Source organism: Opisthorchis viverrini (genome assembly GCF_000715545.1).
Source record: "Opisthorchis viverrini unplaced genomic scaffold opera_v5_14, whole genome shotgun sequence".
Classification (NCBI taxonomy): Eukaryota; Metazoa; Platyhelminthes; class Trematoda; order Opisthorchiida; family Opisthorchiidae; genus Opisthorchis; species Opisthorchis viverrini.
This window is the reverse complement of record NW_008751670.1, coordinates 1,079,433-1,107,335: the sequence shown is the minus strand read 5'-3', so window position 1 is coordinate 1,107,335 and position 27,903 is coordinate 1,079,433. Positions and strand designations below refer to the sequence as shown.

The window sequence follows — 27,903 nt, the reverse complement described above, 5'->3', positions numbered from 1 at the left end:
CCAAGCACTATGACAGTGTCTGTGGAGCAAAGGTGTCCCCCATAAATTCTTGACCCTCATTAAGACGCTGTACGCCAACTCCCGCGGCCGTGTAAAGGTCTATGGGAAGCTCTCTTCTGAGTTCACCATATCCAGTGATGTCCGACAGGGTTGTCGTCTTTCACCTTTCCTCTTCAACTTCGTCATTGATACGATCATGGAAGACGCACTACCAGCCTTTAATGCCTGTGGGGTCGAAGTGATCCCTGGGCCTACGCTCACAGATATCGAGTACGCAAACGACATAGCTCTTCTGGGATCTGATCCCGTGGTAATGCAAACAATATTAAATAATCTAAATAATTCTGCCTCGCGGTTCGGCATGCGCTTCACACCTGCAAAGTGTAAAGTGCTACTGCAAGATTGGGTAGGCTCGAACCCTAGCCTCGTGCTTGCGGATGAACCGATGGAGGTAGTAGGCAAATTTGTTTGTCTGGGCAGCTGTATCAGTCCCAGTGCTCTAGCGAAAGATGATATTTCCATCCGGATTGGAAGGCCGGAAGCCTTTAATGCATAGCTCCCTTCCCAATCCTGCCACTTAACATTCCATTGATAGCCCTGCTCCCGCCTCCAATATACACCTACCTGCCCCGTCTCCCAAAATCATCGGTGAACGAAACTGTGGCAGCTATAACCACTGTACGATAAGTGCGCGGTTCTTACAGCCAATTATGATGACGGTATGAGTCATTTAAGAAAGGATTCCATGCTAAGCATAGCTCCAACGAAGAAGGACGTGCAAAGCACTAGCACTCACTAGAGAAGCCTATATTGGGCAAGACTGTGAGGAAATCGCCAGCCATGATACTTCGGGGTGAGTGACCATGAATGATCAACGCACATCACCCCCTGAATACGCTCGTGGTCCTACTTTCAAGAACTTTTGGACCCTTTAATTGACCAAGAAGTCACAACTTGAAATCATTCGCAACCTTGGTCAAATTGAGTCTGGCAAATGCGTAGTAAATGTATGTGATATATTGTCTAGGCGATTATGTTCGTTGCTTACACATATGATGATCTGTAATTGTCCATTCGTCATTCGATCAATCAATGAACCAGACGATCGAGATAAATAGGTAACGGTTTCCCTGACAGTTTAGCAGATCCGATCTCGTGGACAGACGTTACGTCGGTACACCTGGGTACATCTTCTGTATTCGGGACTATTCCGCTACTGGGATTATTTTACATCATTATTCCCATGTTAAAAATGAGTGAAAACCAGGTGCACCCTTGTGTCCATTCCGAGAAACGGATCAATAATGGATATATTGAACAAAGGTAAAACAAAGTAGGGCTAGGTCCTGTGGAAAGTTGTGTGCCTTGTTTATCGCAATGCAGAAATGCGCACACAAGCAGACTCATGAGGCACACAAGACAACACCAAGTAGAAGATATTTAGTTCCCATCTTTGTGAAACAGATACAACCAGAAATAACAATTGTATAAGACCTGAGAAGAACACACATTAGAAGCCGTTGTTGTGTGTGAAGCAGTGTAGACGAGCATACGCTGAAAAAGAATGGACGGAGAGTGTACCTGGAGAAGCTTGTTCACCAAGTTCTGATGTGATTTCAAGGGTGCACACCCAACTCTTGACTGTATATTCAATAAGACGTGCAACATATGCCTTGGAAACTGCCGTAGAGATACCATCAATATAAAATGTCGCTGAAGCGTACACATACCAATCTGGGTTAATCGCATGTTGGTCATGTGACCAGAACACAAGTCCCGTGAATCCAGAAGAAAAACATTAGTGAAAAGTGGTCCAATAAACCTTGAGTGGTCGATTGCATATCAAACCGGATGTGTGCGCAAATAACAAGCGTCACCAGCATCACGAAGGCGGCCAGTACTGCTGCCCGGCAGCTCAATAAGGAGTGGATATAAAAGTCAAAAAGAGAGCGTCCAGTGGCAAAAGCCTTAACATTATACAGAAGACAACTAAGCTGTCCTGGAGATAGCCCAGTTGACTGTGAACGTTGCGAAAACGCGATTAGATGTTGGCATCAACTAGGATGATATTACCGCGAAACTTTAAAACAATATGTAGGTAGATAATACGCAAAGTTGATGAACCGATAGCTCGATTTCAAGTTTACAGGTTGTCTATCACTGAAGCAACTAAACAGCCCGGTGGTTAGCTGTGAAAAATTTCAATACCGGACAACTAGGGGAAAATGGACGTCCAACCAGAGGTGTATTCGTATAAGCGAACTGAAGGCGCTTTTGATAGAGAAAAACTGGCCTTTTACTCTGCGCAACACTTGTACGCCCGAATTCTCACTCCGCAAAAAAATGAACAGACGGGCGCCTCTCACAAAGCTCATGTATATATTGCAGTCTAACCAACGTCATAAAATCACCACCTCGACATAGTACAGACAGAATTAGCCCAATTTGTTGGCACATTTCACTGACGTCTCTTTCTCAATCATGGGACAAACTCTCGGACAAAGTCGTTTTCGGATCTTCTTCATTAAAGCCAAACCTGTCCACCGTTGATCTAACCTCTGAAACTGTACCACATTTAGACTTCCCATCTGCTTAGGGTAAACCAGCACATGCGTCAGTCCGGTCGTCCAGGGCGCATTCGCGCACCCAAGTCGACATTTTAGATGCTGGTTATCGCAAACTAAGTTGTGCGCACGCACAAGCGCCTTCGGATCAAAGCACGGTCGTTGTACCTAACACCACAAAGTCACCACTGGCGACCCACTATAGTATACCACGGCGGTGGGTAGGTAAACCACAGTATCGGTCTGTCGGTGCACAGCTCTGCAGGACGAGTATAAGATGAGGCTAGCAGTGCGAGGGTCAAACCATTGCCTGCAGACTGCTATCAATCTCTCGCAAATCAATCAATCATCGGTTCGGTAGCCTCCACAACCTGCTCTCCAAGGCCGGGTTAGGAAGCGAATGATGTAATGATGAAGCCGATTTACGTAGCATGGATGAAAACACAAGCAACCAGTCAAAGCAACTGCTGACCAATGGTAATTTTGGTTGCCGCTTTTTCAAACTGGCAAAGCAGAGCTTTGATGCCAGGTTAGAGTGATGGTATGGTATGTCACTTTCTGTCCCACCAATAGGTTATTTCTTTCGCAGAATGCTTTCCATACATTCATTTATCGTTCCAGAATGCTCGAATGTGCCGATACCGGAGTTATGTTAGAACAATAAATCCATATCAATGTAATCTGCCCATATTATTCGGTCGCCAACGTATAGCAACATAACTCGTCCGCTCTGAGGTAACAATAACATAGTTTGTGCCGCGCGTGGTTCACAATAGTCGCCGCTATCGGTTGCATGGCCATAATCGGTTTGTCTGGTGCGTACTGTAAAAGTCTATGCTACCGGGATTCACGAGAATTTTCCGTCACAATATGTGTGGAAAGGGTGTGCACAAGTTACACATGGCGGGTTAGGGACGAACATTTAGCTTTCCGCCAGTCCTATTTTGTTGACACACTGCAGCTTCGCTTGCGTTGGTGGGATCTGATTTTGAGAATCCTTGAAAAATGTTGCACACGGCACTCGAAAAGTTGGATTATAACGTCTTGCCCCACTGTGTTGTGTCTTGACTCTGAACTTTCCACACGAGATGTGATTTGTTTTTACCAAACTATCTCATCAAACTATAAGTTAACCAGTCCAATCGACGGACGGATCGATTTTGTTTCTAATTGATTCAGATCAATCGACTAGGGAACATACGAAGATGTTTACATAACCTTGAACGACGCCTTACAAATGATTGCTGTCAGGAACACACAAAACGTACCCAAATATTATGTTCGCGTAATAGTAAAAATAATAACGGTCGTTCAGTTGCGACAACGCTTCAATCGATAGCTGCTATGCGTGAATTTAAAATGAAGCGTGAAGGCTGGGATACCGCCAAGTTGCTTAAGCCATGACAGGAGTAATCAGAACATCGGAGTCAAGTTCGAATCTCGAGCCTTCCGGTCAGGCGATTCCCGAGCTGAATTAATATATGTAGCAATTTCGCGCTGATTTTGAGTTATTTTTACCAAACATCTGGAGAGATGAACTCAGAGCACAGATGTGTGCTCTTATTTGATGTGTTGTGAAAGTTAGGCTCACTATGCACCCACAAAAAAGTGTTGTTTTATAGTGATTTCCCGGATTGTAGCTTGTGCATGAGGACCTGACTAATTTCCATAGTCATACCTTAACGCAGAATGCGAATGGATGGAAATCAGCGAAAATAAGGTGGTTGGCTAGGGGCGGAAACTCGTGTTTCAAGAGGTATTCCTGTGACGGCGATGTGGCAAACAAATCTAGACACAAAAATTTCAGAACAAAGATTGCGCATCATGTGTAACGACTGAAACCATTGCCAAAGGACCTGTTGGACAAATGCCAAATGAGCATTATCACTATCCGCTATCAGACTGAAAACAGAAAAGATAAGAATAGGATTCTAGTGCTGGCTTACCATATGCATTCCGAGATCCGCACATTTAAAGACACTGGCATAAATTAGCAACAAGAACGTCACTGAAATCAGCTGACAACCACATACTTCAGTATTTTCAGCCGAATCTGGGTAACGTCACCGGCCGACCGAAGATTTCTGTGCCATAAAAACCAAGCTAACCACAGTGAGAGACGCTCATATGACACCCGGGGTCTAAGAAACATAGCGATTCGGACCCATAGAAGGAGGTCGGAGCACATACAACAACCTCTTTGTTGTTGCGCGTAAACAGTTCACATTTCCAAGACCATAGCCTTGCCCCAGGTCAATATATGGCAACCTGAGAATCAAAGAACTAAGACACATACAGACATGCTCTGCTTCCAAGTTAAAGTAGATCAGGTGACAAAATAAGGTAGCTAAATAGCATTCTTCCACTAAGAACACTAGATGTTGATTTCAACAGAACTCCAACTTAACACCACTGGGGTCAATCAACATGTATCAATCAAATGTTTGAGAATCATCGTTGTAAGTAGGGATTCTATTGCTCTGGAACTCTCAGAACGAATAAACGAATAAATCAGTCCCTCATCACGACCATCACCGTTGACAGCAATACATCAGTAATATATACGAGCGCTTGATTGACATACAACCATGAGAAAATAAAGCCCTAGTAAGGGTGGAAGATACAGGAAGTTGGCGCAAATATACTCTATATCTTAAGAGAAAACAACCAAGTATGTGATTACGCCGTTGATGCAGCACTGATCATCATGTCAACGTAAGACTCCGTGAGCAGGGCTGACCCACCCTCCTGCGCGAATGTGATCCGATATGAGCAGCGACACGAAAATCTAAGCTAGGTAGTCCAGATGGGTGACATATTGCGCCCTGCTGGAGTCGGTCACGTGTCAGCTCCTGCAGCGTTTCCAACCATGTGGAACCCAGCCAAGAAGACACAGAGACCCCAGAATAATGTTTGCCAGTTCACGTCGCTATATCACGGACCATTCTTCACCATTCTTTAACTTTTGCCAACAATAGTTTTGGAAAGGAAAACAATACCTTGTTGGGTAGATGGTGGCTACGCATGCTCAAAATAGCTTAGTGGTTAAGGGGCAAACTTACTGAAGGTCAGTCGTTCCAACCTGACACCGGTATCTCGACTGCTCCTGGGGAACCTGACAGTATCTCAGTCATTATGCTTCACTCGGGTGGCATGACAGCTAGGCGCCGACAGGGTGTTACAGATGAACGACTGTTTATTTTAGCAATCACGGATGCACAGTATAAAGCCAATCTATACAACAGGTTCACAGTTGCCACGCAACCCATAGGAAGACGGGAGAGAGTGCCGAAGTCTAGATGTTCCGGAGGACTCAAGCCATGGGTAGGCTGCATGTTCGTAGTATTTAAATGTGGACCCCCAGAGGGAATCTGCGAAACGCTATACGGTGTAGTTTACTAGCATTCATGGTATGGCAGTGCAAATGCCTTTCACTGTTGGTCGGGATATGGGAGAAATATTGAGAAGCGATACATCATTTGGAAACTAATGCTAGCTAAACTAGCAAAGGTTACTGGTTCTGTTAAAAAAACTGCAGTTGCGACTTGTGCATCGAAAACGGAATTCTTGACATGGACTAACGGACTGTGTGGTGCCGGTTGAACTTCAATTAAAGCTCTAATGCCCCAGTACGGTCGGGAGTGAGTGGTACGGGTAATCGGGCATCACTCTGTGCAAGCAATACATGTATCATTCCTTAACACAAGCCTTCCCTGTAAGCCGTTAATGCAGCCCTGAATTAACACAAATCCACAGTTCAAACTCCAATGAGTTACAACTCTATCCCTCCACGAGTCCCAGAAACTGGATGACCGGCATCAGAAACCCTGCTGGCTTTCCGCAAGGTCAAGTTTTCACGTGATTAGTCAGGATTCCGGCAGTGCCACTAACCACATTTCATGATACTCGGTGGTCAAGATGTAAAGCGGACGACAAAGCCTAAAAAATCCTTAAAAACGAGAGATCCAAGTGAGTCTTTCGAAAAACCAAATTTGGCTGCAAATTAGTGTATTTCGCCAAAAAAATCCTACACTCACCGTGCGTTTGGAATTCATCAGAAACCAGCTTGGCTAACAGACTTATTCACTCGTAGTGTACGATTAAAGCGAACTGAATGCATTTCGAATATGCTAAACCGCATAATCCTATAACTTCAGAACAGAAGTCATTGAAATCATCGAGGAGGAGGACGTTCAGCTGTAGCACCCTTTCGGTGTCTAGCTGCCATGCCACCCGAAGGAAGCACGAGGGCTGGGATACTGCCAGGTGGCCCAGGCCTAGACAGGGGAAGTCGAGTGGCAGAGGTCGGATTCGAACCACGGACCTTCCGGTCAGTAAATTCGCGCTCTAACCACTTGGGCCATCTCACCCATCATTGAAATCTAGAAAATGGAACAGCATATGAAGCATCTTTTCACCGATTACATTGCTCACGGCGTGACCCAGTGCCTCGCAACGCAAACCTGACAAAACCATCCACTTTGGAAATCAAACAAGCATTTATGTTTTATTTATTCAGTAGTTTCAGGATAGAATCAAGATATTATGAACTTGACAAAGGTTGAAAAGGCATCTTCAAGGTTTAATCCAACGTGTTCCAAGAGTCTTGAAGATGCCTTTATTATTACTACGGCAAACAGCAAAAACCAGAATCAGAATGTAACTGGTGATATGTTACACTTAGAACTCTGAATTGCCCGTCGGACATGATTCAGAAAAATCTGCCAAGCAATTAATGGCTCATTGTTTGCTAAGTTTTACTGAAACGACGACTCCTCAATTGATTCCGAGCTTCTTCCAAATGACTGGGAATTAGGTATGGTTTTAGCCCTTGTGTTCGACTGAGATCACGTTGTTTGAGAATGCACGGACCCCAAGGGCGTTTTCAGATTTGCTTTCGTAGTGGCTGACCTTACTTAGAAATGTTAGCAGGATGTGGCACGATCAAGTAAGGTTGCATAAATGGGATCACACTGAAAGGCTTTCTCAGAGTTAAACAATCCACTGTAAAGGTTCCACGCTAGATATAAAAGCATACTGACGGAGCACGAGTGAGGGTGGGGCTTCCTGAAGGAAAGACTGATTCGAAACTGGTATCCTGTCAGGTTCGCGGTTTTCGACCAGTCCATGTGAACTGCTTACCGCATAAATCAATCAGCCGTCTACAGGTGACCTGAATGACCTACTGAACTTTTGATATTTGTATCTACCACAGCCGAGAACAAGATATCTTGCACTGAAATACTGGTTCTTCCCAATTCCGTCTTTCTGACTACTTTTGGTTCCCCTCTCTGGTGTTAAAAGTGTCGTTGGTAGTGTACCACAAGACAGTTTAGCATGCCACTTTCATGTATTTATAAAAAAATGAAAATCGTTCAGTTGTAACACCCTCCCGGTGCCTAGCTGCCATGCCACCCGGAGGAAGCACGAGGGATGGGATACTGCCAGGTCGCCCAGGCCTAGACAGGGGAAGTCGAGTGGCAGAGGTCGGATTCGAACCACGGACTTTCCGGTCAGTAAATTCGCGCTCTAACCACTTGGGCCATCTCGTCCCCTTTCGTGTACTGTGTGGTGCCGGTTGAACTTCAATTAAAGCTCTAATGCCCCAGTACGGTCGGGAGTGAGTGATACGGGTAATCGGGCATCACTCTGTGCAAGCAATACATGTATCATTCCTTAACACAAGCCTTCCCTATAAGCCGTTAATACAGCCCTGAATTAACACAAATCCACAGTTCAAACTCCAATGAATTACAACTCTATCCCTCCACGAGTCCCAGAAACTGGATGACCGGCATCAGAAACCCTGCTGGCTTTCCGCAAGGTCAAGTTTTCACGTGATTAGTCAGAATTCCGGCAGTGCCACTAAACACATTTCATGATACTCGGTGGTCAAGATGTAAAGCGGACGACAAAGCCTAAAAAATCCTTAAAAACGAGAGATCCAAGTGAGTCTTTCGAAAAACCAAATTTGGCTGCAAATTAGTGTATTTCGCCAAAAAAATCCTACACTCACCGTGCGTTTGGAATTCATCAGAAACCAGCTTGGCTAACAGACTTATTCACTCGTAGTGTACGATTAAAGCGAACTGAATGCATTTCGAATATGCTAAACCGCATAATCCTATAACTTCAGAACAGAAGTCATTGAAATCATCGAGGAGGAGGACGTTCAGCTGTAGCACCCTTTCGGTGTCTAGCTGCCATGCCACCCAGAGGAAGCACGAGAGATGGGATACTGCCAGGTCGCCCAGGCCTAGACAGGGGAAGTCGAGTGGCAGAGGTCGGATTCGAACCACGGACTTTCCGGTCAGTAAATTCGCGCTCTAACCACTTGGGCCATCTCGTCCCCTTTCGTGTAGTTAGGTCGAAGTTAAGTCATGAGATTCATGCGGTACTGCAGCTTCCTGGAGATTCAACTAAACATCTGATGGAAATGATCGTTTTTGTGATACTCAACCCCGTAACACCGTTATTACAGAATTGTCACACACACCAAAGGTATGAAATTCTCAGCAAAGTGCGAGCCACAGTCATCGAGAAATGGACAATGTCCAAGATGCTTTAGACCGAAAAGCAATTAGGTTGGGACAGTCTACAGTGAAAGAAAAACTCACTTCGTCCGTCGGGTCGTAGTAGCACTCCAAGTAGGGATGTGCTAGCGCCTCTTCGACGGTGATTCTAGTGGCTGGATTGAAGGCCAAAAGACGTTCTAGCAGATCGATTGCTGTTCAACAAGAGGAAAAACATGCAAACTAGTTGATTCATGTGGGACGTGAAACAAAGGGACATACGGGTTTTTCAATTCCACATCCGTCACGGTCATGAAAGGTGTATACGAACAAGCCGTTTCCGGACTTCATGTATGAAGAGGATAGCTGTGAGGTCAGTCACCTTTTGGCTGCATATCATTTCATACATCGATAATCGATTGAGAAAACGATAGTCGCCGTACAAAACTATTCACTACTCCTTGTTCCTAACGACTTCCCCCCAATGTGACCATACGACTATGCATAACACGCGTTTTGGCTGTAAATATACGCACACTTTGGGGGCGGATGAGTAATCAGCTGGTAGAAGGGGCCGATCCCGTCCAACAGCCAGCTGTCTGCAACGACAATTCTTTGATGGGACTCGACCGTGCTATGATGGGGTGGTTTAGGTAACCTAAAACATAATAACTGACCAAACAAGAGCCCGAAAGGTCATCTAAATGAGTATATTGGGTCGGTGCAACTGGATTTCGCTGTTGCGTCTACTGCCTCATGTTTCAATCCTCGGGTACAAAAAAAGCAGTATCAACGATAAGTAAGAGAAGTTGAGCAGTGAAAATCTACTTCGGTGGCGAGGTTTCGGTTGTTAAGTGAATCAACACGTTTCGCAACTCCTGAGCGCAACCAGGCTCGATGTAATACGAATGTACGACCTTAACAACTTTTAAATGGACGAATAAGGTTACCGAGTAGTTGGCTTCATTTGTATTTCTGTCCCATCATCATCATAAGATACTCTATCAAGCCGAGTTGGAGGATAGAGACACAAACAAGCAGACATAAAATAATAGATGCGATAGAATCTGACAGCCCTACAAATATCGGAAGTAGATCACTAACCTTTGGCGTCTGCCATGGGGTACACATCCTTCCACGGTTTCCCAGAGCTATTTTTGAACCGTTCGACAAAACGCCGAGCCTTTATGAGAGGACGGAAATAAACACAGTTTTTATGATGCAGTTTACGGTTCCCTTAAGAATAAGCAAAGTGACACGATAATTCAGTGGGATGAAATAGACAACCGTTCGGCTGTAACACCCTTTCGGTGCCTAGCTGTCATACCACCCGAAGGAAGCACGAGGGCTGGGATACTACCAGAAGTCGAGAAGTGATTCCGGAAGAAGTGCTCTGAGACAACACAGCGAACACCATCGCTGCCAGTATGGCAGGGATGGTTAGAGTAACAACAGATCAAAAACTGGATCGACCTTGGCTCTAGCCACCTGAAAAAAGGTTACACCAGGCTCTGGTATTCAATAGCCCTACAAGGTAAAAGGGGTGCGCCAGAAGCTGGTAAGAAAGTGGCATTTCACCATTAACTATTTCATTTTCAACTACTATTATCACGTTGAAGAGCTGAAGGAAACGGAGAACTAACGACTTCTGCCATACTCCAATTTTAGCGCGTTTCACTGAGCTCCTCCTTAACCCAAAAAGCCGAAAACTTTCCAATGCCAAGGAAGTCCCAGATAGTGCAACGGTTAGGACGCAAACCTACTGACCAGCAGGTGCATGATTCGAACCCAATCCCGATGTCTCGACTGCTCTTGTCTAGGCTTGAGCAACTCGGTGGAGTCTCGGCGTTCGTGCATCCTTAGGGCGACGTGGTAAATAGGCACTGAAATGGTGTTAAAGCTGGACGATTATTATGAACATTATAATTTTAATATGGAGCTTCGGCCCACCATCCACATTGACCTGTGTAGCAACCATCAAACTTGGCAACTAAACCTCCGCTTATCAGGAAGGACCCATTTTATCTTTGTACGTTTGTTTATACTCTCACAAATATGGAAGCCAAACTAATCACCCTATAGGACTCAGCAGCAGGTAAGGGTAACGGGAATTACAAACAGTATGTGTCCAACCTGCACAATTGTCCAGGCATGTGGAGTGTTACAGCGGATGCACATCTCATATTGATTTATGCACACGATTGGAGAGAGGTCATGTACATATTGGTGGAGGAAGTTGGATAACTAGCAAAAACCTGAGGAGGAATTCATAAAGTAGCCAACAGTAAAGCGGTTTTACACAATGCAGCTCCGAATTTTATGGGCGCAGTAGTCCTACCAAGTCAGCTGACCTGGTCGGACCATGAAAGGTTTCTCGCTACGATGAGTAGCTACTTGTGAGTAGTGGCACGTAAGGACGCCTATCGCAGAACTGTAGTCTCCTTGTGTTGAAACCTGAGAAAAAGAGGTTTTGTGACAAGTTGCTTCATTTGCCGTTTCATCTACGGGCGTGTAGTACTAAGCGCCAACACTTGCTACTGGTGGATTGCTGTCTGTGATGGTGGGACTGACTTGCATAGAGCTATTTCACCTAACTTGTGTGAAGATGAAATCGCGACGTGGTTTCTGCGGAAAAAGTGCTATAATTTTGTTTTCGTTGGGACTCATCTCTTTTAGAACTCCCGAAAGCAGATGTACATTGTAGTGTACCACAGTGATCTACTATGATATATTTCCCCAATCTGTAGGAATTATGAGGACTGAAACATTGCCCAGTTACTGAGAAAAAAGTGAGATACTGAGGGTAGAATCGGTCCACAGGTCATCAGTCCACACCTTACCGTCTGCGCTAAGTCGAATAGATTTTTATCTGTTTTTGGACTATAAGACAAACACAACAGACGTCTGACAGTATATCCATTGATACGTCAATGAGACATATCTGAATCTGATTTAGCACCCGAGAACAGAGATTTGCGCGCCTTTCTAACGTTCAAAGCTTGATCCACAATCTGAAACAGTTATTGCACCGAAAATTTGCTAATGTGAGTAGTAGCATACATATACACAGTGGGTAAGTGATGGACCAGTAAGATAAACAGTAGGGGACTTAGGTTGGAGAACGACCCAACAGTCTCGCCTGGAGTTGTGTATCCTTCTTCCTATGTCATCACACAATAGAACCTGCTTATTTTGAATACAGCTGTGTACTACAACCTCAGACTAAAATTGCCTTTCATTGAAGAGATCGCCTTTCAGAAGACACCGAGTTAGGTCGATCCTCAGGGTATCATGGATTTCCGGACCAGCCATCAGCGTGAAGTACAGTGACTGGAGGCAGATTTTGATCGAAACTTCTCTCAGCCCCCCAGCTCCACTTGGCACACAAGCAGTGCTCCTGAAAGTCACCTACACGGGCTGCACAGGGTTTCTCATAGGTAGTGCGAGCCAATTAGCTTTCATGTAGATTTTTATCAATTTGCACCCAGCCGATATGGTTATAAAATCGTGAGGAGTCCAGCAACTGGCTATAGCGGATATCCCGTTCCATCAGATTTCACGCAAGTTGCTGGTTACACTTGATTCCCACACGTTTAAGTTCCAGCACCAATGAATTAAAGGTATTTGAGAATTCTATCGGTAGAACACACAACCTATAAGGTGGTTTGAAACTTCTCAACGGCTTGGAGTATCACCAAAAATTGCATCCAATTTTGATTGTCTATAAGAGCACTTCCTAGGAGCGATCGCTCTGATCGGTCCAACCATATGCGGTTCCCAAGGGCAGGACAACCGCCGTAACCTCTGAAGGAAAATTCAGTGACCTTAACCTGCAGAGACAATCCATAAGGAGGATAGAAAGAAAAAGCCAACATTCTGTTAGAATACATTTATTCGCCAGAATAAGCATTTTTGGTGTGGATCACTGAGGACGTACAGCACTCCCTGGTAAATTCTCAGGGTAATTGTCGACTGTGAGCCGAGTGTGAAGCCGGAGCCTCGCTTCAGTTACTGAAAAGTGGATTCCTCACCAGTACCCATCATGAGTGTTTCCCGAGTTGGATGTAATTGAGCACGGATAAGTACTACTGGTGACCCCTGTACAGTTTTGGCACTTCTTCTGGCTGAGGTTGAGATACCTCAGTGGTTAAGGAGCGAACTTTCTGGACGAAAGATTCGTGGTTCGGGTCTAAATCCGGCATCTTGACTGTTGCTGACCAGCTTTGGGTAACCCGACAGTACCCCGGCCCTCACGTTTCCCTCAGAGACCTGAGCCTCGCATTTTTACAACGTATTTCAACGTGAGATTTAATCCAGAATGGAACGAACCATTCGTTTGTAATGCCCTTCAGCCAAGTATACACTTTGAGGGTTGTTTTTGAATTCATTTGAGCCAATATAAACCGTTCAGCTGCACCACCCTTTCGGTGCCTAGCTGCCATGCCACTCGAAGGAAGCACGAGGGCTGGGATACTGCCAGGTCGCCCAAGCTTAGACAGGGGAAGTCGAGAGGCAGAGGCCGGGTTCGAACCACGGACCTTCCGGTCAGTAAATTCGCGCTCTAACCACTTGGGCCATCTCGCTCCCATTTGAGCCAATATACACGACAAAGAAATATTCTCCTTTCACAGGTATTACCACCCTTAGCGCTGGTTCCAGTTTTAGGTTTCTGGAAAAATCTGGATCACTTGTGGCGTGAACTTCTCTCCTGTTCAGCTAAGGTTCCAACGTGAACTGTCTCTTGCCATACTTATCAGTTTTGATAGCTAATCTCGACTGCATGACAAGTACGCGGTTCTTACAGCTGATGAGGATGATGATTACGATATATGCAAATAGAAGCGTTTAAGGCAGGCCAATAGGACTTCGAAGCATCAACAGCTTTGCCAGGCAAAACGTCCATCCTTGCTTTGCATCTACGTTGATTTTTCGCAAATCAACCGGTGCTTGCGGTTGAGTGGTTCTCCCTCACTTCGGTTGCAAATTCATTCACTTGATATTATTATATTCCTGCTCCTGGATTTAATGAACTACAGAAGCTGGAGAAATTCCGTTGTTTTATGCACACATAGCTACCAATACTTTTCTCGATAGTCACGTGGTTTGAGCTAATCCGGGACTTATGTCCTTGAAAGATCCTTATAGGTCCAGTTGAAACCCAACAACTAAGCCACTCCATTCTCCATTTCGATGCCCAAGCATTACTGGCTTTTTGCTCTAGAGGATTAAAATTTCACAGCATAGGGTTCCGAACGAAAAGCTACCCGAAGGATGAATATGCAATTCAATTAGCCAGAGGCCGGGGATTTCAGCTCTAAAACATTAGGTGGTGAGTTGGTGCGGTGAAAAGAGAACCTGTTTGTGTGTCTTTTTATTAGAGTAACCGTGGGAGAGCAAACAGTGGATTGTGACTGCTGCAAATGTCATGCTACACATGCGCTTTGTTGACAGCGTTGTCGTTGTCACCGACTGACTAGATGAAAATATGCGGTGTGATTTTCTTGTGTTTGCTGTTGTGCCTGTTATTCCAACTGGAAAAGACTTCCACTGCAATCCGAGTTATACGATAACCCGCTAACTGCCACGCGAGCATTGTTTCTAAACTCCTTGACACCATACGCATGTGTTGCTTGGGGTTGGTACGGGAAGACTGCAGCGCGATTCGCAGCAACGGACTTTTAATGTACCGACCCATAATTCACAAAACGAAGAAAGTCGCTAGATGAGTAGACGCTTTATCGGATAACATCAGTAATTGCAGCAAATTATTATCGAATTAAACGTAAGCATATGACATTATGGAAGCGAACTAACCTGGCAAAAGTTACTCGGCACCACCAAGCACCTTTCACCTCAACCCCTTGATGGATACGTAGTCAGCTCCTTCAAACGCCAACACATAAAGCCTATTGAGAGTCCCCTGATTTACCTTAATTAAATCAGCCTAAAAATACATCTCCAAGACCTCCAACTCTGTCCGATTTTATGGGAATATATTAGCACGACAGCAATTGCGACCGTTGGAGCTACAAATATCGACATCGGTGGGGTTGTTTCGATGGCTGAAATTGGCATTGCTACAGAACACTCCACCCCGGCTTACGTGGCGCACAATGGCCTGTTTTTAGACGTTGAAATCAGTCATGACAATTGAGCAGTTGGTGTATGCCCCTACATACAAACGTCTACCAACGTTTCAAGACGGTACCACTAGAAACTCGGGACGCGCAGTAACAATTACATCGGATAGCGAGTGCATAGTGGACAGAAAGAAAGAGCATATAGCGGGATAGTCAAATGATAGGATTGCAACCGTCACAGCTTGGACCAATAAACATGTAAGCTGAAAAAAGCCGCAGCCAGAGGACTTTAACACCACCTCCATTCCCCCTATGTGCCATTACGCAGTGTGCACAATCTACACCTGTTATAGCCAAATATGTGTGTTTTAAAAGTCTGTCGTTGTTACCGTTTGACACCTGTTGTGAGATTGATTACCTCTCAAATGGAGATCAACTGTCACTCGACTGCTGCAGTGGTTGTTCCCAGTAGGGGTGTTTCCAAATGGGGTATGATGCGTGGGACGGTCAAGAGTTTGCACATCAGGTTACCCTGTTAGCCTAAAAATTAGCCATGGAGGTTTAAATAGGTGAGTGCTTATCCGTACGGTACACAGGGCGCTCCCACTTGCACTTATCCGGCATTTCATAATAAAAAATAGCCACTTGATATGAAACCTCGTATAAAGTCCATGAAAACTGCTGGACGGCCCTTTTCGGGATTCATCCGGTGAACTTAGTACTCGACTTCCCATCAGTCTTACTTCATACTCGGAAGCATGAGAGATTTAGCTGAGTATCTAGCTGACACCTTCGTTATTTTTTAAAGGAGTTTCGCCAGAAGACAAGAGGAAGTGAACAAAATCGACAGGTCAGTTTGTTGGAAATAGGCAAAACGCGAATCTCAGTCTGAATCAAGATGGGAGTTCGCAACAAGACCTGACGGAACGACAACACCGGCTAAGGAATGTGAGTGTTAGCGAAATACACTCATTTGCAAACAAATTTGGTTTTGCGAGAGACTCACCTAGAACCCAACTGAATCGCTCGTTTCTGATGTTTCCGGGATATGATTGTCGGTTATTCTTTACTTTCCCGGTCAATGTTTCGACTGAAGTAGTTAAACTGAGTAGGTTTATACTGCCTTCCCACCGACGGATAAATGACTGATATAATAAAACAGTGTGACACATCCACTTACTTTCATACCAATTTGGTTTTCAGCGACCTTATGAGTAGTGTGCTTGTTACGTCTATGAAACAAATAGTTTTTACCATTATTCGAGAAGATGCTATGTCCACTAGTGACCTTGCTGACCAGTATAATTACGCATGTAAAGGAGAATGTCAACATGCGACGAAATAAGATGACAAACCATCAAGGACACAGGAAACAAAGCAAGGGGACTGCTCGCTACACAAGGAATTCTCTTCCTTGTCACATAGAGACCACCACTAGCCTAGCCAAAAGGAAGAAAAAACTGAAACCACAAGCTTTTTTCTCAGGACACAGGTGTGTTCAATTTGATGATCAGATATAAAAACGGAGCATGACGATCAGTAAATGCGGTGTGATGACTTACGTTACTGTTGACGATCCACGCTTGATCTTCCCGCTTCGGGTAACCCAAAACACCGAGGATAAGGGTGAGTTGATCAACGTCTATGGTAACGTCGCAACATTGACAGGTTAAGGAACATGCTTTCAACTAAGGACCGGAAATCGTCATATTTGACCTAAAATAGAACTATTCCACTGGTAATTATCCCGGAATCCTCTCCGAACACCACCGTCAGTGAAGAAGTAAAATTGCTGGCCAGCCGACTGACAAGCACATTAGAGTCCATTAAAGCTCTACACCAAAAAATTTAATGGCTCTCTCTTGAGCTGAAAACTAGAATGAGGCCTACGATGGATTGCTTTCGGCGAGGATTTATCTACCCGCCTTTTCGTCGAATAACATCGTTCCTAAACAACAAATAAAATGCCAACCCCTCGAAATCGCAATAACGTCCACAGTAAGCAGAAAAAAGCGCATCGCGCGCGTACAGTAGAAAACCAGGATTTTCTACTCTATAGCTGTTGGGGATCATGAGGACGGCCAATGATGGAGAGGAGAGGAGACTCTTGCATATAACAAGGCGCTGGCCCTTAAAAAATGCAGCTGGAAGAAAACATAAATCCTAAAGGGTTCGGGGAGAAAGTTCCGGTCTGATACCAGTTCCAGAGGAAACTTTCAATTTGAAATTTGGTGTGCACTTTTTCGAACTTGAGGGGGTTGGTGGATCGATGCGAAAACTCACAAATTTTTACTGCGATTTAGCTCCACAGGATGGTGAACAATAGGTGAGACCAGTCTGAACGGGACTCCGAAAAGAAGACGGATGGAATACGCTCCATGTGCAAAAAATACCAACTCGGGAATCCATTGAAAGTAAAGTGAGTTACACTGAACAAATCACATTACAATCTTAACCAAATACACGTTGTGTTGAAAGGTACAAGATTTCGGTAAGTAAATGATCCTCGCTCTGTATCGATCATCCTCTAGTGAACAACAAAATCGATTTCTTTAGGGGGGGGGGGTGAGCATTATGCGGAGGTACCGAGGGCTACATCGGTGTTTCAGCTGCTAATGGAGTATTTCTGATTTTTTTCCATCCGCGACATCATTCGGTTATCACGAGAATTTCAACAGCCAATGGTTTGGGTTAGAAAGTCAGTAGAAATCTGCTTTGGGGACTGTGGAAAATCTTGTTGAATTTTGGGAACTCTTCAAATCAGTACTGATATCAGATGGTTGCGTTGTTCACTAAGCTTGACAAATTCATTGCAACGAAACTGTCAAACTTGGCAAACAATGTATCGACCCATTGCTATGGAGATTGGATGTGGAACGGTTTTGAAGTCCTTCATTTGGTTAATCCTTGTTCTATCGTTTTTCGTCTTCGAAGCACACTGTGCGGGGTTTCCGATTCACACAAAACCATTTTCTGTTTCCTCAAGACTCAGTATCTTGGCTCGATATAACGTGGAGACATAGACCGAAAGTGTTATGGGCGAGCCATTAACTAACATCAGAGTCCCATACACTAATACACATCGTGTGATTTCTGTGTCGAGCACCCCATGGCTCGTACGGAAGGCTGATCGTGAGTGAACTGTCAAGTTCTCCTGCATAGCGTGCCTTTTACCGTGCCTTCACGTCCCTTCAGGACTGTCAAACCAGTGTACGCGACCCATCAGAATGACAATATGTAGTGCCACACGGGTTTCCAGCCTCCAAAACTACGGCTACCAGTGATCAAAGTCAGAGAACGGTGTGCATACACGCCTACGTACTTGTTAGCATGAGGTGAAATCTGCCAACATCAACTAGGCACTAATCGTATCCCAACATCTGACGCACACAGATGAGCGAGTTAAAACTAACGCTCAACTTAGGCACCAAATGTAACAATCGTATCCAAATGGCTCTGATGAAGGAAAGGTAACCGAACACTTGGATTAAGATGATGCTCCGATATCTCGTGAGTAACTTGGTGCAAGCACGTCCAACCTTAGCACAAAATTCATGTGGCCGCCCCGTCATCCATATGCCCATCCGTGCTTCAAAGTTACAAACAAGCGCTATACGATGGACTAGCGCACACCGCAAACCGAAAAAAGACCATACTAGAATCAAACAAATGAGCCGTCATGCATGCAGTAGGGACAGTGCCTCAAAATCACATGATTTCCGTTGAATTTTCAAATTGGAGCACTTTGCGTCTTATTCAACCGGTTCCAAACGGTAGCATGTTACGCTTAGAGGCTAATTTTATATCCAGTGCTTCAACGGGCGAGTGAAACACAGGACGTGCAGTTCATCTGCAAAAACAGCAGTGTTTATCCATCGGCTGGTTGGAATCGGATGATGTTCAAGGTTGAAGGATCGGAATCACACTATCTTGGTCGAGAAAAACTGTTTCCATAAATTTATCGCTACCCTGGTCAATGCACACCTGGTCAGACTGGCAACTTTAGGACCCTTGTCGAGGTCCACACGTAGATGCACATACCAACTCACGTGACCAGATGCATCCGAGACCAATCACCGGATCCGTGGATGGTAAATAACAACGCGGCTTTTGCATACATGACATTTCAAACCGAATGCACGCAAGCTATGCCGCGCATGACCGTGTCAATGGAAGTTAGTTAAAAGACACCGGAAACCCTGGAATAATTCGGAATCTGACAGGAAGTTAACCAGATATGCCTACAAGTACATCCTGAGCTCGACCAACCCACAAAAGGAAGTGATCGTTCGACAATGGGGACAGGACCAATGTAACAATGTTACAAATGGAAGCCGAAATTTCACACTGATATTGGAGCGAATAATAAACGCAACTGGGGCATTTCTATGCAGTGTGACGCCACTTGGGAAGACCACCCGCGAGTAGTTTGGGAATAAAATAAATCCGAAAATATTTTCAGTGCGAGAGCCTGTAAATACAAACTTCGACAGGGAAATGAAACCAATTCGTTACGCGAACAGCCTCATAGTCCACCAGTGCCTTTTTGACATTGGTTGAGCATTATTTTGAAGCACTGTTTTCTCCAAGCTGGCTTATAGTTAGAATGCACAATACAGGGACTCCCACCCTAGATACATCCCTCTGAAGGGAGGATACTTCTCAGGAAGATATACAGCAAGCGTTTCACCGCAGCATTCATCACTTCAGGGGCCACATCCAAACTCTTTAGAACTGATAAGTTTGTTTCTCGATTGTATCACCTTCTCCTCTCAAAGTAGAACAGTATATACACCACAACGGTTGGCTACACACTTTCTGCGCCATTGACCAACCCATGGTGTTGATGGGGCTAGCACCTAGAAAAACTGTGCGCTTGCAATCGCAGGAAAATAGGACTAGAATGCACTCACCGGATGATCAGCGGAATGTTGCATAATGATGGATATTCAAACATGAGATTAAATACATTCTCTAAGCAACTCTCGATCTGCTTATTCGCATCCCCTGGTCTAGCAGGATTGCCGAAACTGCTAATCATAGGACCGCTGTATGCAACATACCCGATCTAAGGAAAAACTATTCACGGAAAGAACAACTTCAGGAGAACAGTGCGTGTTTTACGATGCCACCACATAGCTTCTCTAGAGCTAATCCGGTTTAATACAAAGAACACGAAACAAAGAAAGATCTGTTAAACGAATGGCTGTCGAGCAACCCAAAGGAGACAATCGCCTCATCCAGGCCTAAAAACGATCACGGATGGATACACTCACTGTCCTCAGCGCTGTCCGAGGTACAAGGTCCCCCTAACACGCTGTACGAAGTACGTCGCAAAGGTGGCTTCGCTCTACTCCTATAGAGTGAATTTCAGTGGGACTCATTTTACAAGTTGTGAACTCCAATATTGCTGTCAAGTTGGTTAAAGGGGTTGCTACAAATATAGGCCAAATAGAGACCGATAGAAATGAAGTCTCCACCAAAGGTACTAAGAGGAACGCAGTTAGAAATGGCCATGCAACTTGGAACAACACTATGGTTAACTTGGTCAGCCACGCCTACGACTTATCCGTTTATGGGATTCGGGGTAACATGCGCAGAAATAGCACCAAACAAAGGCGAAGTTTTTCACGCATCGTTCACCCCGTATTATCCAAATTTGCTAAAAAAAAGATTGGTCAATGGTGATAATTGAGAGCCAGCCTATCACTAGGGCAAGCACAATTCAATTGCGGTATCTGGACTCAGATTTCGATGACAGCAGAACAAATGGAGGAGAACAGGAAGAGACCGCGAAAAGGATACAGTGTTTTCCCGGGAACAACGGTCTGCAGCTAAACATTTCACCGAAAATGCATCCAACAGACCAGATATCGATGGACTTGGTGTAGCCTTTGGAATTGAGCATAATCTCCGGGGCTCGATACCAACGCGTGGCCACGTATTCGGTGAGAAGACCTTTGTGGTCATGCTCTGGATCGTTGACGCGTGCCAAACCGAAGTCACAAATCTGTAACGGGGTATCATGGACGAGAATCAGACCTTATTTATGGGTGACAAATCTCGTGTTGACTCATACAAGAACGAGTCAAACGGTCTCATCCTAATGTCCAGTAGCCGTGTATCTTTTCACCAAGTTTGCCTACAGGGTTCTGCTTTTTGATTGCAGTGTTTCCGTCAGTCAGCTGAAATGCCAGCACGGTCGCGGTTATGGTGATGTCAGCTATCTTCATCACTACATATCCACGAGTGTCTCCAATAAAGGCCCAGTTACAGCCAATTTCAATGCAGGATGCTAAGGCATTAGTAAAAGTAATACAACAAAAATTAAGATGCAAGCGTTACGAAGGTAACGTAAGTTGTGGCGACACAAGATAACGGCGGTATAATGGAAGTGTCCTCGAACCACCTTCTAGGGGAGCGAAAGAGAAAAATAATCTTTCAGAGAATACAGTAAACTGCTCATTCCCCCTCGTTTGTTCCTGAAGCCCGGGAATCCAATCAGCTTCCAATTAGTTCACGTCTCCAAGTCCAATAAATTGTACGGCTACTGTGTATGACCAAAGTTTCTATTCATACTAAATTCAAAACGGCGTGATAGGCGTCTAGCCAAGTTCTAGCATATCCACCAGACGTAGTTCAGTGCGTAAAACAGCACTTTCGGGGACCACCACTTAATCAGCCCATCGATGACAACACTAGGGTGTCGAAAACCGGTAACTCCTAAGTCAGCTGGAAGTATCTGTTAGGAACGAAAAAGAGGTCTATCATAAATATTTCCCGACTCTCAAAACCTCAGTCATTAAGTCATATTTTGGCGCAAGCGGTGACACCTGATAGCCTCGTACCAACACTGCCTACAATGAATTTGCACAAACGACTGCCTTCGGCGGGTGAATGTTTCTTTACGTTTTTCTTTGTCGTCAGCGGAAACATGACAGGCAGTTAATCACACATGAAAACATAGCGGCCCACTAAGACGAGTTTCGATTACCTTGATTGAAGGAAGTAAAAAGGTGTCTTACGAGAATTTCGATAGTATCCGTACGAGTATTACGGAAAACGCCCCAATACATGGGAATCTGCCGTCCAAGAGGTGCATTACTGACGGTTTTTGCCATGTATGTAGGAACTCATATGGGAACCTCTCAGATAAACGATATGAAATAAGTCACATCGAGGTGTATAAGTGAGTTAGTGCTGAATGATGAGTTTAGAGAGGAATTACCTTGAGGTCACAGCTTGCATTGATTAGGAGGTTGGATGGCTTCAAATCTCGATGAAGAACGTTAGCAGAGTGAATATACTTGAGGCCTAGGTTAAATTGAATGATTGGAGGTTATAAAACCATATTTCGAAACACCCACCTCGAAGCACTTGGTATAAAAAGTAGCAGATGTGTTCTTTTGATATTCGTTGGGACTTCAGCAGTTTGTATAAATCGGTATCCATCAAGGTCTGAACAATATAGCTGCATGGATACAGACAGGGTGACGAAGAGTTGAAGAGTGACTTACACATCTTTCATTTCCTCCAGGGAGCTGCCGACGAGTAATAGGTTCTTGATATCGATGATCTGACCAAGGGAAAAAATGAAGCCATGCAGAATAAAATCGGTGGAAGCATACTCTATTGGGAACCCCGAGACGCGACACATCAGTGGCTAGAGACATTGTCAGGCATGGCCCAGTCGCGCCCTCAATGGCGCTCGTGCATCCAAGCTATTGCCTTCAGTGCATAGCTCCTCTTCCAATCCCCCTTTGACAGCCCACTGACAGTGCTGGATTTATGCACCAGTTTATCATCTATCGCCTGCAGTGCGCAGCTACCTATCCCCCCACAAATCATCGGTGAACGAAATTGCGGCAGCTACAACCACTGGACGACGAGTACGTGGTGATTACAGCTGACAATGATGATGAATGATGAAACCAAAAAAGCTTCGTTATTTGTACACCGACCAGCTGAAAACCGCTTGAAATAATAAAACACCACTGGCGGTCAAGATGGACTTAGGAACAATAGTCCATCATTACTTGTAAGTGAGAGACTGAACGCCCAGCTAACCCACTGATGATCATGAGGCGAGAAATTGCGTCACTGTTCATTTTCAACGTTATTGTTCAAGAGATTCGTGAAACTCGATCAAGAGAGAAAGGGCTATAGGTTTTAATCGTCAATTTGCAGTTTGCGGGTAGCCACAACCTGATAAATCAGCTTCATCAGCCACGCATGTGTTGCCGAAGTCTGAGTGGCCCTGTGATTAGTGGCGTGGTCATCGACCAAAGTGTTGCCTAATCAAACACTAAGAACTGATACGAATGACATGAACGGTGCGGAAGGGTTCATTTGGCGATCGCTCTATCATTTTTCTGTTTTCCCCATGCTATGAAAACATTTTTGTTACAGTTCTCCCTACACAGCACATGCAATGAAGGGCACTACGGTGGCATCAAACAAACATCGGTGGCAACATCACCGCTATTCGGTGCTTCACTACATAAATGGGAGAGTTTCTGATTCAGAGCCAAGGCCTTTAGCTCAACAGTCTATTAGAGTTCGAAATGCTCAGCAGTTAAAGTGCGAGAATACTATACGGAAAGTCAAAGGTGTGAATCCAACCCTAGCTTTTCGGTTGTTCCTGTCTAAGGTTGGGCGAACTGGCAGTACCAGGGCCCTCGTGCCTCCTTCGAGTTGTACAGCAGCTACACAACGAAAGAGTGCCACAGCTGGACGGCCACTCATTAGTTATGTGGGGTTCCAGAATATCTCACTATTTAGGAGGCACTTTATCATAAAACCTACAACTCTGAAGTGGAAGACGAGGAGACCGTGCTCGTCAGACCTGTATGCATTGAAGAGTGCGGTATGCAACGCTTCGCCGATGCCAGCAGAGCACTCTTAGTATTCGATGGGTTGAGTAAGTACAGAAAAAGCTGTACATCAAGGCCTAGCCTCCTCACCACTGATTATATAAGTCATGATAACCACTCTTATGTTACTTGTTCGCAAATAACTTATTAAAGGTTTATAACACTTATTCGTATGGCAATGTTATCTTGACAAATTTAAAGAGCGAATTGATGCTTTCCAAGTGGATCAATTGGTCCAGCGTAATGCGTTCTAAGAGACCGGAAACTACGCAAGTTTACCTCAGTGAGGTTCCAAAATCACACCAAACTAAGACTCAACCCACTTCAACTTCTTTTGTCGAAGATTGGCTCATCCCTGGTTTGGAGGTTCAGTTGTTAGGTAAAGCGGTGGGTCTCACGAATTCGAGTAAGCCCGCTTAGCTATCCGTGCACTATGCTATCGCCCAATCATTATTTGTACATAACATAACATAACATAACATCCCAGAAACAAAAACATCATTTCATTTGACAATTTATGGTGCACAGCGATGCCTTCTAACGGGAAGACCACTCCTACGGAGTGTCAACGATAGCGTTCCAAGTTGGGCGAGGTTCGATGAGGGATACCTCTGAAGAAGAGGTAAACTCTTATGCTCGTAGTCCAACTACGAACATAGATAACAGCTAGTGAGATGCCCTGATTTTGTAGCTTTCCGAAATTTCCGAATTCGAAAGTTTGCAGTTTGTTTTGACATACAAAGTGAAACATGTTCTGTCAGCCGAAGCCTTTTTCTTCGCTACAACAAAATACACTGTGCAAAAATTTGACTCTTTCGCAATTCAGGAGTTTTCAAGCCTTGTTGTAACCGCAGGTCTTCATGCGGTTTTTCGAAGATATCGTTTTCTTTGAGGTTATTGTGTGAACACATCACAAAATTGACCAGTATTGCTGCCTGGTTTCCGCACTAATAGGACGGAATGCTGATATGCAAGTTCCATCGAAACTTCCACGTATCACAAACCAATGGTAATTATAGGGGCTATGGCTAAAAACAATATACCTCTTACTGCGAAACGAGGGAATTTGATAACGGCTATTGTGTGTCATCGACAGATGGGTCTAAATCATCCAGGCTTGCTTACACGCATTCAAGATCCGTGGACCCACAGATCCGTTGCAGTTAGCGAAGATGAACAAGGACAGTGCGCAATGACGGCCATCTGATTACATGCGTGCAACTACTCGATTCAGCACTTAGCTAAACAGAAAACACTCTAGAAACTGATCACAGATACACATGATACCGAATACGATTTTGTCGCTCCTTCTCGCTCCCTTTCCTCCCTAGTGTCACTCTAGCGTCCCTCTCGGCTTCCCACCATCCTTTCGGGGAATGCCGATCCACAGGTTCAGTTCAAATGAGACAAATGTCGTCCCAAAAAATGTGACTTTAACAACTACTGTACCACGGTTATTAACTTTGGTCGGGGAGAATTTCAAGTCTACTGATTAATGCCAAACCAAGAAGGCGCCTCTGAAGGAACTGACTCTGGTATATGACCATTTTGTTGTGACGCACAGATAAGAATCATTATACCACTCGATTGAAACGAAGTTAAAGAAATGACCATCGAATATAGATACTGATGTCTCACTACGTGTTTCTTTCGAATATTTAGCACCACACAGCATGTTTTAACTGTGCAACGATCGCCAAACCCAAATATCTGCTCATTTTCATGTACCTAGTGTAGTGAGGTTCCTCGGGGTCAGTGTCAAATAGCCAAGAGTAATGTTCTGCAGAAAGAATGTGGTTATGCAAACTATGCACGTTTTTGTGCATTAAAATGAAGGACAGCGTGTCTGCTATAAGCACAACACGTTTCACCGACGCTGCGATTCGAGGAAGCAGTAGTCTGACTAACCAGCAAAAAATCCAAGCGGACAGGAACACCAAAGAGGGTGATCAAGAACTTACATTCTCATGTGAAAACCGCAAGAGGATCTTCAACTCCCTGTATGTCCTCTGACAAAATGTCTGATGTTCAAATGGCGACGTTTTCTTGATTGCAACTTTCTCCTGTCGTTGAGTATCAAGCGCAGCCCTGAAACGTTGGACAATTAGTGGTCTTGCTTACACGACCATTCCATAAGCGCCTTCTCCAATGAAATGAAGATTAGTGTATCTTGGCGAGACCTCAAACTGCTGACCTTTGATGGTCTCAGCGGGCATTTTTGATGGCTACGAAGATATTGTTCAATAAGGGACGACAAGAGGTTGAATTCACTGCAATCAGAAAAAATACACAAAATGAAGATGTATATCCCTACAACGATTTTCAAGTCGACAAATCAGTTGTAACACCCCTTCGGTGCCTAGCTGCCATGCCAACGGAAAGTGGCACGAGGGCTGGGATACTGCCAGGTTGCCCAAGCCTAGACAGAAGCGACAGGATGAGCCAGATCTGTGAAGAAAATGTACTACGCTTGGCCATGCCAGTCGATTTGCGACAAGATATATACAAATAGTAACTGTTTTGTTTCAGGTGTCAGATACCGTAGACAGGTAAGATATAAAGGTGACCGAAGTTTGAGCTAACGACAGACAATAAACTCTTAATATATTCCACCAGCGAACACGCTAGACACCGACATGGATCTGGATTGAGGACCAAGCTACTGTGTTCATCACTGCTACATTTGGAAGGCCAGTTTTGATGTAACGTTGGTGAACTGGTTAATTGGAGACATCTTCCTTACGTGCCAATGTCCGAATACCCACAACTTCCGGGCGTCCCATACTGTAGTGGCCAGGTCTTAAGTGCATAAAACTGTTGAGAACGGACATTGGCCTGGAAGACCAGAATTTGTCCCAGGGGGATTATTTCCGACTTATGTCACGAGATACTCTTCGGTTGAGGAACACTTTTGGCACCATCGATGTGCATCTGCACTTCATTCTTCCCTTGATCGTTCAGCAGCAGCAGCAGGGATATCAACACCAGAGTTGACAATCATGTCTCATGGCGGGGAACCACAAGGTTTATCGAATAATATTTAAAACCCTAAAATGAAAAGGAAAAGAGCCATCGAGAGCATTCTGAGGTGCATATACGGTCAAACGCTCAATCAGACAAGCTGGAAACAGATTAACAGCATGAGTGCCACAGACATAGGCTAGCCATCATTTCTTGCAACATCACCCAGGCACAGTGGCGGTCATGTGGACCATATCCTGAAAGGCGAGAAATACCGATAGCATCCGGAACTTTCGTTGCCGCTTCCACACCCCGTGCCAGGCCAGAGGTTGACCATCACTCTGCTCGCACCACTCTGAATCGGGCACGGAAAACAGCACTCTCTCCGGCAAACGACGGTTCACCATCCGCAATACGTGGCCTAACCACCGCAACTATCGTGCTGGACAGCCTTTGGGGGAAGCCACTGATGCACAACCGAACACTCACTTTCTAATTGCCTCAATACGGATCCGTCAACACCAGCCTAAACGGGCTATCGCTCTGAGATAAGCGTTGTCGAAGACCTGGATACACCTTAGTTCCGCTGCCCGTAGAGATCAAATCCCACAGCCTGATACACACGTTCCGCTTTGTTGTCATAGGTGTCTCAAAAGAGCGAAGCCACCCGAGTCCGCTGCCCGTAGAGATCAAATCCCACAGCCTGATACACACGTTCCGCTTTGTTGTCATAGGTGTCTCAAAAGAGCGAACGCCACCCGAGTCTAAGAGATTCGTCCATTGAACTTAACTGTTACAATATGAGCGGAACAAACACAACTCCCAAGATACGTAAAACCTTTCCAACTCCAATTGCCTCGCCTTAGATTGCCGGTGGTGTATCTAGTGGCTGCATGTAGGAGCATGACCTTAA

General features: G+C 44.8%; 2 protein-coding genes across 2 annotated transcripts in view; one reads left to right on the top strand and one right to left on the bottom strand.

Annotated features, from left to right (window-relative positions):
* T265_01308 (hypothetical protein) overlaps positions 1-556 on the top strand; it is a gene marked incomplete at both ends in the record, with an annotated part of 13,284 nt that extends 12,728 nt beyond the window's left edge. The window contains one exon of the mRNA XM_009165314.1: positions 65-556. Coding sequence (XP_009163578.1) covers positions 65-556 — 492 coding nt within the window. The remainder of the gene's footprint in view (positions 1-64) is intronic.
* T265_01309 (hypothetical protein) overlaps positions 1-27,397 on the bottom strand; it is a gene marked incomplete at both ends in the record, with an annotated part of 39,604 nt that extends 12,207 nt beyond the window's left edge. Inside the window, 10 exons of the mRNA XM_009165315.1 lie at positions 9,182-9,291; positions 10,181-10,259; positions 16,719-16,798; positions 20,962-21,166; positions 22,385-22,470; positions 22,524-22,627; positions 22,674-22,732; positions 25,991-26,117; positions 26,151-26,254; positions 27,224-27,397. Of these exons, the coding sequence (XP_009163579.1) occupies positions 9,182-9,291; positions 10,181-10,259; positions 16,719-16,798; positions 20,962-21,166; positions 22,385-22,470; positions 22,524-22,627; positions 22,674-22,732; positions 25,991-26,117; positions 26,151-26,254; positions 27,224-27,397 (1,128 nt within the window). The remainder of the gene's footprint in view (positions 1-9,181; positions 9,292-10,180; positions 10,260-16,718; positions 16,799-20,961; positions 21,167-22,384; positions 22,471-22,523; positions 22,628-22,673; positions 22,733-25,990; positions 26,118-26,150; positions 26,255-27,223) is intronic.
* Between the last annotated feature and the right edge of the window lie 506 nt (positions 27,398-27,903).